We start from the raw sequence: 15,494 nt of genomic DNA on the forward strand, positions 1-15,494 counted from the left end.
CATCTGTTGTTGCAAACCTACGGTATTTTGGTCTAGAGGGGAATTTCTGCAATCAAAATATTATATAGGAGATAAATTTTCATGAATTTTGATTTTTTTTATTTAAAAATTAAAATTACTTGATTAATTTACGTGATGTTTGGAATACAATATTTTTGTTTTGGCACAGGTATGTACATCATACAGATTTTTCTTTTTGTTTTTTTTTATTATTATAGGGGAATTTTGGACAATGAGTGGTTGTTGGGGAAAAACTGTATTTAAATTTTTTAATGTACAAACTGTGTATCTTGTGAATCATTTTTAATCATTTTTTTTTTTTTTCATGAATCCTTTTCTAATACTCATGGAGGAGAGGTTTATAGTATCACACCACTACCGGCAGAGATGACCATCTCAAAGTGCGTACAACATAATTCATATGCTTTGGCAAATATGTCCTTATCTACAACAGAAAACACCGCCACAATAATCATCTTCAGAGAATTGAATTTATTATAGGCTTATTGGTCTTAGCCTAGATCATAGAAAAAACAGTCAAGGGGTTGCAGCAGGGTGAAGTGGGCAGCCACAAATTCAGTATTGAGGACTATTGTTAAGGATTATATTTTATGTAAATTTTTCCTTAAATTTTACACAATGGTTGTTAATAAAACTAGGAATTTTGTAAAATGTTACAAAATTCCATGAATCTACAATTTTAACAAGAAGTAGTCAAACAACATTATACAAAAGCAGAATATGCTGCAATTAAATTCCTCATTAGATTTCTAATAAACAAAATATTCATTTCAACATTTTGTTTTGCTTTCTTCCTCTATTGAAAATTGCTGACACCAACTTCATGAACTTACCAATTGATAGCAGCAGACTTTTTATCTGAGCAATAATTCCCACTGACACTCAAGATTTCCATATCTGGGAATTCTTCTTTCAAAGCCATTATACAATTTTCAGCTCCCTACATTTGAACAGAGAGATAAAAGTTGAGTTTAAATAAGATATAAAAAGCAAAACATGTAAATCACGAGCGTCCATTTTTTGTTATCAACAAAATATTTACATTGTCAGCATATGAGATCGATTATATTTTAAATTTTTATTGCAATTTTAAAAAAAAAAAACTCTAGGAAAAGTTTTAGTTTTAGTCCAGAATTTCCCTACATTAAAAAACTGTATAATCTATGTGCCCGTGACAAAACAAAAATACCATATTACAAAAATTATTTAAATTGATCAAGTAGTTCTATTTTTATGAAGAAAATTATTTTTAAGCGATTAATGGGAATTTGTAGGCATTACAACGTAAATCTTTGGAATTATTATTGAGTTATCTCACTTTGCGTTTTTTTGGATTGTTTCCATATCACAGACAATTTAGTACTTCTTCACCTACTTATAAAATTTGATTTTCTTATTGAAAAATAGAAGTAGTTTATGTGATTTTGGGAATATGATATTTTTGTTTCATCACAGGTGCACACATCATAGAGTTTTCTTTATTTTTGTTTAGGGGTAATTCTGGACAAGAACTAAACTTTCTGAAAATCAAGCTTCACCTTTTAATCTTGAGATTAACATTTTTACAATGGAGCAGCTACTCAATTCACTGATAACTTTTCATGCAAAAGTTGGCTCAAGATTTAAATATTTTATTAAAATACAAGTGTACACTCTCCATCAAAAATGACACAAAAACAATTATCTTTTGCCAATAGTCACATTAATGTTCATAGTAAATAACCTCCAAATCGGTGAAATTTAAAAAAAAAAAGAAAAAAAAAGAAAAAAAAAGAAAAAAAAAGAAAAAAAAAGAAAAAAAAAGAAAAAAAAGAAAAGAAAAAAAAAGAAAAGAAAAAAAAAAAAAGAAAAAAAAAAAGAAAAGAAAAAAAAAAAGAAAAGAAAAAAAAAAGAAAAGAAAAAAAAAAGAAAAAAAAAAGAAAAAAAAAAGAAAAAAAAAAGAAAAAAAAAAAGAAAAAAAAAAGAAAAAAAAAGAAAAAAAAAGAAAAAAAAAGAAAAAAAAAGAAAAAAAAAGAAAAAAAAAGAAAAAAAAAGAAAAAAAAGAAAAAAAAGAAAAAAAAAGAAAAAAAAGAAAAAAAAAGAAAAAAAAGAAAAAAAAGAAAGAAAAAAAAGAAAAAAAAAGAAAGAAAAAAAAAGAAAGAAAAAAAAAAAAGAAAAAAAAAAGAAAAAAAAAGAAAAAAAAAAAAGAAAAAAAAAGAAAAAAAAAAGAAAAAAGAAAAAAAAAGAAGAAAAAAAGAAAGAGGAAATCGGAAACTGAAAGGTTTTAATAAAGAAAAAATATAAATTTCTATAGAAATCATAAAGAAAAAAGAGAAAATGTTTTTGACTTGCTATTTGCTTTCTCAATTACTCTAAATACTTCAAATTGATTTGTCTGACACTTATTTTACTTGCTAATTTTGTGTGATAGAACAGATATATATATGTTGCATATTAGCACTCCTGGGCATCGCCAAATTACATGATCAAGATTATTATTATCGTATAGTTGAATTAGATTTGTTTTAAAGAGAAAAATGCAATTCAAGGACAAATATGATTACATGACGTTTTAGAAATTTAATTTGACTAGATTCTATAAACAATAACAAGAAGGAATTTTAGATACATAAAAACAAATATGTTTACAGAAAAAGGAATGTTAGTTTTCATAACTAGCATAAACAATAATTTAAAAATAGGTCTGACCTTTAGAGTTTGATGTAGAGGGCACTTAAGATGACATGGATCTTAAGAGGATGCTTAAAAAGACATGTATCAGTTAGTTAAGAGTTGGATGTCAGAGAGAATAGACAGAGTCGAGAAGTCGGGGAGAAGACACTGTGGAAACCAGTGAAGTCAAGATCAAAATGTGAATTCAAAGCATTGTAATCTCAAAAATGGTGACGGTGCGTGAATAAATGTTATATGAAATATAACTGTGTGATGTCAGTTAAACATTCTTTATTCTCTAAAGAGGGTTCAACTTTAATTTCTTAAAAGGGGTTAATATAACTATACTAGCTGGTAGCCCAGAATTGCCCGGTCCTAAAATATGCTTAGACATGATATTTTAATTTATGCAAATTGCGCATGTATAATAATGTATTATAATCAATCCTCTATTGAATATTATATATTATGAGGACTAATTTGCAAAAAAAAATTGTTTAATTAAAAATAATGATAATGTCGTTCATCAAATTCTGTATATGTTTGTTTACAATATAACGTCAGCTGATATTTGGGCTTGATGATGAATGCCCTGGAAAAGTCACTTCTGATTAATGTTTAGTTTTAAAATATGCAAATGAAGAAATGATTTGCGGCGATTTTAATGATACCTCTTCTTTTATCGTAAACTGAACTCATTAATAGAAAAAATTAAAATATAATGGTAAGATATAACCGGGCTTGAACAGGGAATCATTCAATTTGTATTCAAATGCTCTACCACTAAGTTATATCTCCAGATTATAATAAATCCGTTTTTTTAAGAAATTATTTGCTGAAATTTTATTATCTCCATGGCCTGTGTAACATAAAATATTTCCCTGTAAAAAAAAGTTTTTTTTTTATAAGAGAGAAAAGCTATGTTTAAGATTTGATTTTTTCGATTTTTGATACATATCGTATGAATTTCCGTACAAAAAATAGCTAAAAATACTGCCAGACATATAAATTAGATGTGCGTGAAATTTGCAAAAGATAGGTTCCGAAACGGTTGAACCTATTAGAAAGGAACTTTATCACACACACACACAAAGTGACTTTTATATAATAGAGATTTTTTAAAAATAAATATTAATAAATAACAATATAATAGCAGGCCGCCTGGCGTTGCCTGGCCATAAAATATGCATAAATATTATATTTTAATTAATACAGAAATGGAGACATGTGCATGCGAGTTTTTTTTTTTTTTCAAACAGTTCAATACTTGTAAGTAAAAAACAAAAAACCTCGAACTGAGATCAAAACCAAAACCTAAAGACAGTGAATCAAGTACGATAACCATTAGGCCAGCTTAATACAATCTTTAAACAGTGTTTTCAAACTATCTTATTCGTAACATGCAGTCGTGAAACAGTTGAGAAACAGATAAAAATCCAATGACCCCACAAGTACCAATTTTTCATTTTTAAACCTCTTAGAATCCTTTTTTCTCGACGAATACCGATTAAAAGTTTTTCCACGTTTCTGAATTCCCTATATACCATAGTTCAAGTCTGTAGATCAAAAATCTGTTGAGTATATAGGTTGAGAAGTGTCCTCACATGCACATTCTCACTTATATAACACACACACACACACAAATACACATTGCTCTTTAAAATAGCATGGATGATTTTCATCCATTTGTATTATTCAAACTACTGTTCTTATCTTGGATGTTAATCCCACATCGTTCCAATCAATGTATCCTACAACCTTCTTCAAGTGTGTCCTAACATTAATGGATACAAAGATGAATAGTTCAATGATGAAGAACATTATGAGAAGATTGTAAATCATGAATGGAATTAACAAAATTTTAAGGATGGTTTATGACAAGTATTTGTAAACATTCAATTTAAAAAGGACTTAATGTCACATCAAGTCAAACTTTGTAAGATTAACATTCTAGATGAGACCAATCATCGAAATATTAAAAATTATTAATCGACATCCTCATCATCAGAGGAAAAGTAACCATTAAACATTAAGAAAAAACATGCAGCCACCAAGAGTCTATCTATATCTTATATAAAGTAAGTTTTTAAACATAATCAAAATATTCCATTCAATTCGCTAGCATATTTATTGATACACATACATTAGACTGAATAATAAACAGACTCACACATCACATGTAATAGAAATCAACACATTACTACATTATTGTTTCCCTGCAGTCTGCAAGATGGTCATCTTCAAATCCAGTGTTAACAAATGTCATAAATCATTTTCACCATATTTTGTTAATTTCATGCATCATTTTCAATCCTCTTATAACATTCATCATCATTCAACTGAATCTATCCATCTCATTAACCTTTATCCTCGTGAGGATTTTAGCCTTGATAAGTTGTGACACAATAAAAAATGAATAAATAAACAAATAAAATTATCACCGACAGTCTATTTTATTGACATGTACAGCAGGCGACGCCACTGGCATCCACAAACAGGATGCTGGATTCATGCAAACGTTCGATCAATGATCTTACATATACAGTAATTATTTCTCTTTAGGAATGTGAGCATCCAATGGAGGAAAAAAGATAAAATCAAGAATAATTCCCAACCTGGTGGGCCATGGCTCTGTATGTGTGTATAAAGAGGGCAATGCAAAAAGAAAGTAAAAATTAGGAGAAAAAAGACACTGAGTACATATGTGGAAGGCAGGTGACAGGAAGTCATTCTTTGATTGAATAAAAGTCATCTGTCTTGCCTTTATAAATAATTATTTGAAATCTTAGTCTTTATAGAAAAATTGATATTTTCAGTTTTCAGCAGGAACTGAAATGGAAAAAGGAAGGCAAAACAAGATGGAGAGAGTAAGAAAGAAAAAATAGGAAACGAGAAAGAAACAAAATGAAAGAGAAAGGAAGAAATAAAAAGAGAAATAAAATCCAGCAAAATAACAATGTCAAAAAGTAAGGTTATACTTATTCAGCAGAAATAAACTTTTTGGGATTAAAAAAAAAAACTGATTTCAATTAAAAAATGGAGAACTTACATTCATAGGAAGCTCTATCGATTTAAGCAGAAATCCGTTTTTTCTGGATTTAGAAAAGGCAGAATTTCGCTAAAAAGTGGAGAACTTGCATCCCTTTTGTTGAGAGACCTTTCCCCTCCCCCACATGATGTTTCTTCTCATGTGAATAAATTTTGTTGTTATTTTGTGCTATTTTTTCAATTAATATGCATTCATTTGTTCAATACATGTTCCATAATTTTTACAGCAGGAAGAAGAAACTGGCTAATTCAGAATGATGAGAAAATGTAAGAGGAAAAAGATGAAGGTCTCACCTTTGATAACATGTTCATTCCCATTGCATCACCAGTTTTGGCAATGAATCGAATATACAATAATCTTCCGGTCTGGCAAACATGCAATTTATCTAAACGGGCAAATCTGGAGAGTAACAAAACATAAATTAAAGCATTTTCATAAATGAAGACGAGAATTTAAAAAAATAATTGTTTTTTAAATTTCAGAAATATTTGTTTTTCTTGACTCATTTTTTAATCCATAAAATTTTATTTCAGTATCTAACAAGAAAATCAAATTTATTTCAGTATCTTATGAGAAAATCTTAAATGAGAGAAAAGGTCACAGTTTAATAAGTTTAATTAATATTAGTATTTATTTTTACCAAATTAGTAAAAAAATGATTTCCATACATAAAAGGAGCTTCAAGATGTTTTGAAAATTCTTATGACTGAAAATGCAAGTGTAACATGAACTATACTGGCAGAGCATGAGATGAGGCTCAATTTCTTTACAATAAAATGTTTAAGAATAATCCTTGTGATAACTTTGTGTGATAAACAATGAAATAAAAATATTAGATAGAGACTTAATATTTACAGATTTTCAAATTAAAGAAAGATTAACTTGGTTTGAACATATTTCCTGGCTACAAGATTTCAGCTTCGTAAAGAAATATCATGAAAATTTCATAAAAGAAACATCAAAGATGACCATCAAGAAATGAACCGACCAGAGAAGGTCTGAGATTGGCATGCCACTCCTGAAAGCTGAAAGACTGTGATAAGTATCAGAATTTTGTTTTCAAGCATGTCGTGAAGCTTGATAAACTATACACGCAAGTCAGTAAATAAAATTTTCATAAGTTTTTGTCCAGACAAAAGATATTCTAAAACATTCCTTAACATTTAGTCCTGTGGTTTCATTTAAAGTTGATGCTTTGGTTAAAAATATGAAGAGAAATTTGAAAGATGAAGAACAAAAATAAGATACTGCCCACAATGCTTTAAATATAAACACAACATTTTCATTTCAAAAATAAAAATATTTTTTCTTTACATTTTTGCTTCAAAGAAACAAATTTCATACAAAAAAATGTAAATTACTTACCGACTCGTGTTATCAAATTTTTCTTTCACAAATTGGAATGCTGACGATTTTTCAAGCCATAATTTCATTTCCCTACAAATTAAATGGTTTAATTATAAGGTTTGTTCCATTTTTTATGATGTTCATTGCAATTTTTTTTAACTGCATGTTTCTAGATATATTTTGTTTTTTAACAGTTTTTAGATAAGGATTGTTATTTTAATTATTTAGACTACTATTCTCATCTTTGTTCTTATCTTCAAAACATTTTAACCCATATAATTCTAGGTGAACATTTCTAAGCTTGGGAATTTTTATGCCAATGTCAGGAACCTAGATATAATTTGAAACTGAACTGTTTATTTAATTCATAATGGTAGGTTGGCCTTATTCTGTCAGCCACAACAGGATCGAAATGTTAAGTACTGATATGCAAAATTCAAGTGTAATGTGAACAAACATCTTTCTACTCATCTCCCTTCATAACGCTCCCGCTAATTGTCCCTAATAGTAGCCCCCTACTTCAAAGTGGCACTTGCCTTGTTTGGGGTGAAGATTAAATAAAAGAAAATTTTTTTAAATAAATAAAAAATATATATCTGATAAAAAACATGTTTGCGCCAACCTAATATCATTAAGTTCAGTTTACATGTTTTACATCATTTTTGGAGGAAAAAGAAAAGAATCTGTTTGGTTCTGCTGAAATTAATGGCTTTTAAGATGAAGTTGGATTACTTTTCTCATCTTGGATTTTATTTGGTTCTGCTAAAATTAATGGCTTTTGAGATGATGTTGGCCTGGATCATTTGGATTACTTTTCTCATCTTGGATTTTATTTTTACAATGTTTTGACCAATGTAATCTCCAATCTTCTTTTCCTTAGTCAGTGAAGAAATCTTTCATGACTGGGACAATTTTATTTTTATCCCATTCATGCTGCAAGAAATCAAAGAACATGATCAAACTAGCAAATGCAACTTTAAAAAAAAGAGTCTGTAATGCTGTTGCCGTTGCATCTTACATGGATGGTGCCATTTGAGATTTGGTCAGAAAGACGGATGCATATGTATTTATGCAGTTCACAGGAGAAGGCCAAGGAAAACATAACAAATTGATGGATTTGAGAGAAAGAATAAGTAAAGATTTGGCAAGAGATAGATAGCCATTCAACGCATACCAGCATGTTAAACCAAATTATGATGATGACACAATATTTTAATGTTTACTTGGCATAAACTATCTTAAAAGGTAGCAGCAATGTAGTAGGAGACAGTAAAAAAAAAAATGTAAAAACTGTTTCAGAAAAGCAAATTGATGACTTACATGGCTCTTTTTGCTCTGTCGAATCTTACAACAGGTGAACGTGTCATGCCATCTTGTAACACATAACTCTGTACTCCTCCACTTTCCTGAAAAAAAAAAAAAGAAAAAAAATTTACTTTATTCAGGACTGTCATCCCAGTTGATTTTTTTTTTTTGTTTGTTTCTCAATAATGAGCCATTACAAATCAAGACTAAAATCCATTCGAGAATAAGGATTAATGAGACAGATTTTCAGATGAATAAAGATGAATGTTATGGAAGATTAAACCCTATATATCAAATTTCAAGTCTGTAGATAAAAAATTTGTTGAGTATATAGGTTGAGAGTTATCCTCATACACACACATTCTCACTTTTATAGATATACTAGCGGGGGTACCCAGCGTTGCGGGGGTACCCAGCATTGCCTGGGTGTTTGGAGGTGTGTGCGCTCTTAAATCAAAAAAAAAAAAAGTTTTGGTACGTAGTTAGGATCAAACCTGAAGCCCTGAGGCAAAGTTGGAAAAAAAATGGGAGACGTTAACCGCTCGGCCAGCAAGAAAGAGTAAGTGAAAGACATCTGAATTTATTTAAGCAAAATTGACAGGTGCCCGCTTAATGAGGTCAAATAGAAGTTGCGGAGTTAAAATTTACGACGATGTAAGCAATGGCTATTCAGCAGTTAACATTTTCTGCGGGATAGTTTTTAATGAGGTGAAAACCCAATTTTTGGGAGGAAAAGCAACTCCCCTGTTTATTAGGGGAGTGTTGTCCAAATGAAAGCAATCGTCTGATATGACGGTGAAAAGCCGACATTGACCAAACGTTTACATGCTTTCTGAAGACCACCCAGCCAATTCGAATCCAGTTTCGCTATTTTTATACTGAATAGTGAAAGAAACACGCTGCGATCTAAAAATCTGGAAAAAATTAAATACATGCACAACCCCCGTTGTTAAGTTGTACATATTATCATCTAGACAGCATATAAAAAGTTTTAAGGAGCGAGCCGACCGAGAAGCCCAGCAAAAAAAGCCTTTTGTGGACATACAGAAAAAGTGCACACACATACATACACATTTTCGCTTTTATATATATATATAGATAGATTTGTTCCTTGTTATAGAATGCCTGTTAAAGCTTCTGGTATTAATCAGAGTTCATCAAAAACTTCTTTTTCAGCATAAAATCACATGCACCACTTTCACCAATGAATGATAAAAGGAACATAAACTCACAGTCACTGCACGACATCCTCGATGTGTACTAGCAACCAAACAGCCTTCCGTAGTTGCCATAGGAACATAGTAGTTCTTGCCATTAAGCAATAAGGGTCCTGCAACTCCAAGTGGAATTGGAATGTACCCAAGGACATTTTCACAACAAACTCGATGAGTCTAAAAAATAATAAATAAATAAAAATAAACAATAAAAGCATACACAAATTTTTTCATATTTTTTTTTAATAGAAAAGGAAAAAATAGAAATATTTTAGTAAAATGTTTTTAGTGTCAAGAAAAGTTATGCAAACTTGGAACAAAGGAAAGAAAGAAATTCTCTGAACATTGCTTTTGACTTTATCTACTTTTTTTAAAACTCTTTTTCACCTCAAACAAGGCACATTACCGCTTACACAAAAAGGGCTATGGTGTTTCTATATTCTAAGAGCAAAAATCGAAATATTAAACTTCAAGTAAAACAAAATAGTACCTATATAATTGTCATGTTGTAAATAGTAACATATCCAAAAATTTCGAAAAATGATATGGTAGAAAATGATTATTAATGAAAAACAGTTTTCAATGGAGTTTAGATGTTCAACATTTTGAATTATGTTTGTGTCATGTGACATAGACAAAAGAAGTAACTCACAAGATTTCCAGCTACGGTATAACGGGAAATGTTTTCTCAATCATTAAATCATTTCTCTCCGATAGGCTCATAAGAGTAGTGGTAGATGGACAAAAATCGGAGGCCTGCAATATAAATGCTGGAGTCCCTCAGGAGTCAATCCTGGGCCCAACTCTCTTCCTGATCTACATCAATGACCTCCCTAAACACATACTTAAATCATTCGTTGACATCTATGCTGATGACACGACCATCTACGGCAACACATCAAAGGCTGTAAATGACAACGTTCTCTCTGATTCTCTCTCCTCTGATCTCGAGCGCGTGGTTCAGTGGGGGAAGACGTGGCTGGTTACCTTTAATGCATCCAAAACCAAACTCCTATCCTTACATCATCAACGCTCTGATCCCCATCTGGCATCAATTGGGATGGATGGCTCTCGTCTGGGTGAGGCTCCGTGTTTTGACAAGCTTCTGGGTTTGACCTTTACTCCTGATCTGAAATGGAACACGTACATCAAGTCTGTTGCCAAGGTCGCTGGAAAGATGGTGGGATCCTTCTACTGCTCCAGAAGATATCTCACTACTGATGCAATTCTCTATCTATATAAAAGCCAAGTATGTCCAAGGATGGAATACTGTTGCCATATCTGGGCAGGAGCTGCTAAAAACAGCCTATCCTGCCTTGACAGAGTACAAAATAGACTTCGTGGCTTAGTGGGGGGATGCCCTTTTCTCTACCCTGCAACCTCTCTCCCACAGAAGAGACGTTGCGAGCCTGTCCTTGTTTTATCGTTATTTCCATGGCAGGTGCTCGTCTGAACTCCAATCTCTGGTCCCCCCTCGCCAATCTTTCATGAAAAACACCAGTCTAGCTGAATCCACTGTGAAAAATTTCCCCCACTCTATATCTGTGCCTAAATCAAAACACGGATTCCATGAACAAAGCTTCTTTCTTAGAACTGTACGCCTGTGGAACTCTGTTCCGTCTGCCTGCTTCCCACCGGACTACAACTTGGATGTCTTCAAGTCCAACGTTAACAAATTCCTAATGAACCGCCCCCTTAAGTAAACACTTCATCAAATCTCCACACTAACATAATGTACTTGCAATAATCCTTATCGCTGAGTGGCTTCCGGGCCTTTATATGTGCTGATCACTGTGTAAAAAAAAAAAAAAAAAAAAAACTGCAAGTAAGCCATCGAACTTACTTAGTAAAAGTTAAAAAATAGTGAAGCAGAGGGAAACAGTAATCTAGCAAGCATACCAAATCAAACCTTGTGTTTTTCGATTCACAATAAAAGAATTTTAAAATTTCATGGGGAAAAAAAAAACTAAAAAATCTTGAAAGGAAATATAATTTAGAGTAGAGAAATAGACGATAATATACTTACAGTTGAATAATCAAAGCTGGTATAAGGAAGTTTTTCCATGGCGTCAGTACAACTCAATTTTCGACTTATCATTTTACGCCTGTGCATGAATAAAAAAAAAAAACACAATTTTAGAGCTACTGTAAATTTTTGTTTCAAATTAAAAACAAAATTAAAAAGTGCAATACTATTTTTATCATAAACTTGGAAATTAGGTAGAAAAGAAATTTTGTAGAAAAACTTTAAAATCACATTCAGTTTAATGTTTCTTTTATATGCTCGAATGTGTTGGATGACTTTTACAAATAAGTTTCCAAACTAACCTATCTCTGGCTAGGTCTTTATTTTTCTTTCTCTAGAATCCATCTTTATCACTTCCTACCAGGTTTTCTTTTAACCTTCCCAAAATAACTGACTCGTTACTCCAACTTATGCAAGCGCTAACCCAACAACTCTCATCCATTCTTTCAATGTGACCATACCAGCAAAGTCTCCTCTTCTACACACATCTACCTTACTGTTCAGATTTAATTTTCTTCAAAGCTCATTGAGATCTGTCTTTAAGATTCATATCAAACATTCATCATATCATATCTCTCCATGCAATAGATATGTTTCGCATAATCATGTTGGCACACTGGTTCTAATTAGATCACCAAAGTTAATCAACATTGAGCCTGGTAAGTAAAAGATGGGTAACCATCTGGGGACACCAGGCACTGTATGTAGGAGGATGTCAACACCTCCCTACAAAAACATTCACAAACTTCCTTCAGTCTTGAGAGATTATGGATACTCACTGTAAGGGTGTCTATGTGTGAAACTTTTTGTGGCAAGAGTTACCCAATCTCCAACCACATCTCTCCTGAATCAACAGTGGCAAGTGCAGGTTGCGGATGACTTGAAACAATGCAGAGATAATCGGAGAGCACATTCAGAGCTTAGAATTCCCAAGTGGTCACCCATTTGATAATAGCCAAACTTAACATTGCTTAACTTCAGTGATCTGACTAGAACCAGCGTGTCAACGTGATTATGCTGTACTGAACATAATTTGATAGAGATATACATGTAACAGAGAGCCATTTGTGAATTTATATTCCCTAGAAATTTCCTCCTACAGGGAAATTTCGCCCAGCGTAAATATAAGCTTTATACACACACACATTATATATATATAAATGGAAATTCTGAATTAAATTATGTAGAATTACAACAAAATTTATTGTTTGACAAGATCTTTCCTTAATCCATAGATTTTCAATGAATGGCTTATCTCATCAAGGCAAATGTTATTAGAAAAAATAGATGTGAGTAATTATAAATTTTGCTCATTAGCACATAAATCGAAAATTAAATTTGAAATGATAGTGTAAAAAGGATATTCCATGGTTGAATGAATGAGGATAGAGGAACCTTTTTAAACTATCATTTCAAATTTAATTTTCAATTTATGTGCTAATGAGCAAAATTTATAATTACCACATCTATTTTGCTGATAACATTTGCTTGAACTTCATATATCCATTTCTAACTCTTGCCATCAAACAAAACAACATAGATGTAAAAATGTTGACAAAAAAGAAATTACCGAATATGAACAGCCCTTTCATAATCTTCTAAGATTGTCTCCAACTTATAACTTGATATCTGTTTTTTATCCAACTGATCAAGGATTTCTTCATCAGACAACCGTGTGGGTCCATCCTGAAATCAAAAACACAAGCATTTTTAAGATGCAATGAGGTATTTTATTTAAACATATCAAGTTATGAGATGATTTATTATTTTATTATTGGAATCCTTTGATAGGAGTAATTTGTAAATTTATTTATTTGCAGACTGTAATCCTCATCTTCATAATTGTTGTTTCACCACGTTTCGTCCAACTCATCCTCTTGTTCAGAGTCTGTGGTGCAATCGACAGAGGTGTTGAATCTCTACAGTTATAGGTGAGCATTGTCTAAAGTTAGCAGTTTCAATTCTATCCAAAGCAGGCTACAGGATTAGTTGGCCAAAACGTGGTGAGACAAAACAACTATGGAAAGCAGTAATTACTGGAAATACAATTAAGAGACTCCGCATTCCTATCCCGTCATGGTTAATCACCTGAAGAAGGCCAGAGGATGAGTTGATCAAACCATGGTGATACAACAACAACAATTATGTAGATGAGGATAACAGTCCACAAATAAATAAAATACCTTATATGATTTTAAAAGAATTTAAGCTGATATATCAAACTTAGATTCTGACAAGAAAATTTTCGTTTTTTACTGTTGTACAATATTATTGACATTACAACAGTGAACTTTGCTACAGTTTTACTAAATTGGTATTATGAAAACATTTTTTAATGATGACTAAAAACATCAAAATACAGTTTTATTAAATTGGTATTATGAAAACATTTTTTAATGATGACTAAAAACATCAAAATACAGTTTTATTAAATTGGTATTATGAAAACATTTTTTAATGATGACTAAAAACATCAAAATACAGTTTTATTAAATTGGTATTATGAAAACATTTTTTAATGATGACTAAAAACATCAAAATACAGTTTTATTAAATTGGTATTATGAAAACATTTTTTAATGATGACTAAAAACATCAAAATACAGTTTTATTAAATTGGTATTATGAAAACATTTTTTAATTATGACTAAAAACATCCAAATTAGCAAAAGGAAAAACTCATTTTTAATTGAAGAATAAAAGCAGTTGTCTCCTTACAACAATTTTTTTTTCTTCTTTTTTTCTGTACAACTTTTAAAAATGTGCAAATATATAAAAAAATTTAAACTGCATCGGGAGCAATGCTGGGTAGGTGCGGCTAGTATGTTATGAATTTAAGCTTCGTATCAATTATGATCTCAAGATTTAATGTGTATAAATAAAAGCTGATATGACAAACCTTGAATCATAATTTCAATAAAACAAAATTCTGAAATCTAAAGTGAAGGAAGAAATGTTTCCATTTTCAAAATCTTTAAAACTGTCCAAGAAAATAAATCCACTATCACAAAGCTTCAATTCATTCCTATACAACCTATATAAACATCAGATACGTCCAAAGATTAAATACTGCTGTCACATCTGGGGTGGGGGAAGCAATCAGATCACTCTTTCATGCCTTGATAGAGTGCAAAATCAATTTTTGAAGATTTTTATGACCCTTTTCTCAAAGAAGAGGCATTACTCATCTTTCTCGATTCTGTTATTCCTGTGGAGGTGCTCAACTGGATGCTCAGTTGATCACCTTCCATGGGAATAACAATAGAATCGAGAAAGATGAGTAATGCCTCTTCTTTGAGAAAAGGGCCGAGCCAATATCTGGTTATTCTTTGTAAAATATTTGCAGACAGAACACATCTTTCTACCACAAAAGAACTTTTATTTTTTCTTCTGAGAAGGCATGTTAATCAGAATCATCATAGTATATGCTATTTATGTCCAACTTTTAAAACCATATAAATTTGTAGGTTAAAATTGTATTTATTTGAATTAGAAGAAATGGTTCCAACTAGAGTTAAAATACAGTATTAATGTATATTTGATTTAAAACATGGTGTTAAGGTACGATTAAAGGGTTTAAACAAGTTAAGATAATGTCTATAACAGATATATACAGTGTCTTGACATCAGAATAATTTTCTATTTTCAAACTAGCAAAGATTATTCCCATTTTGGGATTTTGGGGGTAACAAAATTTGATTGCAGGCATTCTAGACAATGGAAAAAAAAGGAAAAAATAAAAATAAATAAAACATGATCGTTTCAGCCTGTGTTTCCTTTAGAAGACATTTTGTTAAAGAGAAAACGGAAAACTACAAAACGACAAAAATTAAAATGTGAAGCAATTAAGAGTACAGTAGACAACATGTTTGTGATGCTT

The 15,494-nt window shown here is 31.0% G+C and overlaps 1 protein-coding gene across 2 annotated transcripts in view; it reads right to left on the minus strand.

Moving 5' to 3' along the window:
- Positions 1 to 15,494, minus strand: part of LOC145249428 (3-hydroxy-3-methylglutaryl-coenzyme A reductase-like) — a 182,568-nt gene that overhangs the window by 12,265 nt on the left and 154,809 nt on the right. For both annotated transcript variants that reach the window (XM_080110981.1, XM_080110980.1), the window contains exons 14-20: positions 13,185 to 13,300; positions 11,615 to 11,693; positions 9,607 to 9,765; positions 8,390 to 8,475; positions 7,088 to 7,159; positions 6,016 to 6,121; positions 855 to 961 (exon numbers count right to left, since the gene is read on the minus strand). In XM_080110981.1, the coding sequence (XP_079967107.1) occupies positions 855 to 961; positions 6,016 to 6,121; positions 7,088 to 7,159; positions 8,390 to 8,475; positions 9,607 to 9,765; positions 11,615 to 11,693; positions 13,185 to 13,300 (725 nt within the window). The remainder of the gene's footprint in view (positions 1 to 854; positions 962 to 6,015; positions 6,122 to 7,087; positions 7,160 to 8,389; positions 8,476 to 9,606; positions 9,766 to 11,614; positions 11,694 to 13,184; positions 13,301 to 15,494) is intronic.

This window comes from Euprymna scolopes, chromosome 28 (assembly GCF_053919585.1).
Source record: "Euprymna scolopes isolate OS-2025 chromosome 28, ASM5391958v1, whole genome shotgun sequence".
NCBI lineage: Eukaryota > Metazoa > Mollusca > Cephalopoda > Sepiida > Sepiolidae > Euprymna > Euprymna scolopes.